Genomic DNA, 2,988 nt, shown 5'->3' with positions numbered 1-2,988 from the left:
GAGGCAGAGGCATTCCTGCAAGTATGAGGGTTCAAGGCCATGAAGGGCTTTGTATGTGATAGCTAATACCTTGAACCGGTAACCAATGCTCCCTCTAAGCTGCAGAGTCTTGTGAGCAAAAATTCTGCTTTGTGAGCTACTGGCATTAAAGTTGTGAGCAGGCGATTTCGCTACTGCATAAAATAATTTGTTCTCAAGCTTCCTGAGCTAAGACAAAAATGTGTGAGCCAGAGGCTAAACAACTGTGAGCTAGCTCACACTAACTCAGCTTAGAGGGAACACTGCCGGGAACTGACAAGCAGACAATCAAAGGCTTCAGATAAATCCAATAAGAGCCACAAAGAGGCATTGCCTTTGTCACACTTTTAACAGTCACTATTAGATATTCCAGATGAAACAAAACCCAGCACAATGCTCATTTGAGATGCTAAACTGGGGAGGGTATTATTTATGGAGAGAATCAGCTGAGTGAGAATAAATCCTTCCACTCATTTCTCCATTGGAAGTGCTCCCACCAAAAGATTCAAAGTTTCCTTGAGTAACAAGGCAAGTACCAGATGGACATCCACATGGTGTGGGAGAAATTAAGCGCTTCTCACTCTGGCCTTGCAAGTCATCTTTCCCATCACTGAATTCTCATGACCTGGGCAAATGAAGGAATAGGATCATTATAAAATCTTGTTCTACCCCAAATACATCCATTAACAATGACTTGAACAAAGTGCAACAGACTTACAAAAACCCAGACACCCCCCCCCCAAAAAAAACCTGATACAGATGAAGGCAGCAAACTGCCCTTGAGCACAACTGCCTACAAGACTTCATTACCTACCTCTGTATGTCTTGAATGAAGAGCATTGTATTCCTTCTTCAGTTCTGCTTCCCTCTCTTCCAGTCTGCTAACTGAAACACATAAAGTTACCTTATTCAGAACCAGAGTTGACACCAGCAACAGAACTAGAGTCCATTTATATCTATTTCTGACCTTCCAACAGCATGTGAACACCTCTTTGTTCCAAGCAGAATTTGATGTCACTCTTTTAAACTGAATTTATTGCTGCTGATTAGTCTACTAGAGTCCCAGTTCATCTGACCTGCCATCCAGGCAGCAATCCAAGCGGCCCAACTAAAGCCCACTGCAGCAGTGGACTAAAGGGGAGCCCAAGTGTCTATCTTGCATGGTAAGAATACACAATCCTTGTCATTAATAGAAGGGCAGCTGCTGATGGACTCCTGCCCAGCCTGACCCCTCAAAAATATCCAACTATTCAATAACCAACTACATATACTTCTAACCCAGAATATTATGGAGGTGAGAGGTACTCAGAGAAGTAGGGTATAAGTTTTCCATGGAATGTAAAATTTCCAGTGCTTTATTTCCACAGAAATGTTTTCATTTCATAGTTTCATAAAATTAACAATGAACAGATACCATTACCTATACAGTATTAGGCAAATGTGGCAGTTTCAAAGTTGTAATATTTTTAAGGTGATTATCCCTAGAAATTACATGAGACAGTATATTATATTTTACTGTTTTATAAACAGGTTGGGGGGACCACAACTGCACATAACAATCCAAATAAGAAGCCAAGTTATGACTGTACAGATAAAATCAAAATTAAGGCTAAAATTTTTATTGCTATATCTTCTCTCACAAGGTGAAAGGGACAGCATTGGCACAAACTTGGCACAGAACCAGCAAGTAATAAGTGATGCTACAGAGTGACACTGAAACAGGTGCCTAGCGACCTCCACAGAAAAGAGTTAAATCTCACTGAGTAGACAACTATATTTGTAGTATATCATGAACAGCTCTTTGGGTGTTCTAAAATGAATAGAGATGTGAAGGCCTGGAAATAACCCGGAAAAATTAGGGGGGGGGGGAATGGGGTTTTTTCCGTTTTTTTCCTGAAGCCGTTTTTGTTTTTTTCCGAAAAATTGAAAAAAGAAAAAAAAAATTATGGAATGTTTTATTTTAACATGATGAATAAAATATTTTAAGACAAGGTGTTCAAATATTTTCCAAATCATTTCTAAAAAATACGTATGGTATCAGACTGATCTAATTTCTGAGGACAAGTAAGTCCTAGGTTACAAACTGAACTCTCCAATGGAAGAACAAGATTCATTTCTTCCTTTAGGAGGTGCTATTGTCACAAGAAAAGAAAAAGGTTTCAGTTTTGTTTTTACATGTGGGTGGGTATTCTGTTTGTAATAATTGTTTGGATACACTATATTCTTAATATGCTAGGTGTGATAATTTCATGCCAAGTAAAAATGTCCATAGTCATATTTTATGTTCCTAAGGCAACAGAATGACTTTCAAGCTGGAAAAGAAAGAAGAAGTGCTAATGTAGCATTTATTCAATTTTTTTTGAAAATTTCTGTTTTTTTTCTGGGGGGAAACGGGGGGGTTTCCGAGCTTCAAAATGTTTGGAAATTTTACATCTAAAAACGAGCATGTAAACTGTTCTCGGTGCCTTTAACTTTTTTCTTAAATTCAACCAAAAGAGCCGTATGACTACTGTACACCCTGCGAACCACCCCTCCAAATACATATATTCAATACAGAACTTTAATTACCAGACTAATTCTGAGCATGTAGCATTGGCTCTAGCGGTATGCAAAAAAAAAAAAAAAAAGCCAGTATTTTTTTACTTCGGGTAAATCAGACCCAAAAAATATTCGTAAATGCCATATTTCCCTAGTCCAATAGCAGTAAAGTATTCGGATTGGGGAAATATTTGGTATTGCTGAAAATATTCGGGTATAATATACCCCACCAGAGGGAAAGGAGGGAGGCATGTTAAAATGCCTTCTTTCCCTCTGGTAGCCCCTGCAGATTTTCTTGTCAATTTCACTCCTCGCCAATCAGCTGTTAGTGGAATTGACAAGGAAGAGTGCAGGTGGGCTCCGGAAGCAAAAAGCAGGCATGAAAATATGCCTCTTTCCCTCCCTGAGCCTCTCAGATGCTGCAGAGCACCT

The 2,988-nt window shown here is 39.1% G+C and overlaps 1 protein-coding gene across 11 annotated transcripts in view; it reads right to left on the bottom strand.

The window, feature by feature from the left end:
- Positions 1–2,988, bottom strand: part of SPAG9 (sperm associated antigen 9) — a 132,568-nt gene that overhangs the window by 102,021 nt on the left and 27,559 nt on the right. For all 11 annotated transcript variants that reach the window (XM_015420372.1, XM_015420378.1, XM_015420374.1 and 8 more), the window contains exon 3: positions 833–903. In XM_015420372.1, coding sequence (XP_015275858.1) covers positions 833–903 — 71 coding nt within the window. The remainder of the gene's footprint in view (positions 1–832; positions 904–2,988) is intronic.

The sequence above is a fragment of the Gekko japonicus genome, unplaced genomic scaffold, assembly GCF_001447785.1.
Source record: "Gekko japonicus isolate JY-2015 unplaced genomic scaffold, Gekko_japonicus_V1.1 scaffold360, whole genome shotgun sequence".
Classification (NCBI taxonomy): domain Eukaryota; kingdom Metazoa; phylum Chordata; class Lepidosauria; order Squamata; family Gekkonidae; genus Gekko; species Gekko japonicus.
This window is presented reverse-complemented; position numbering and strand designations above follow the sequence as displayed.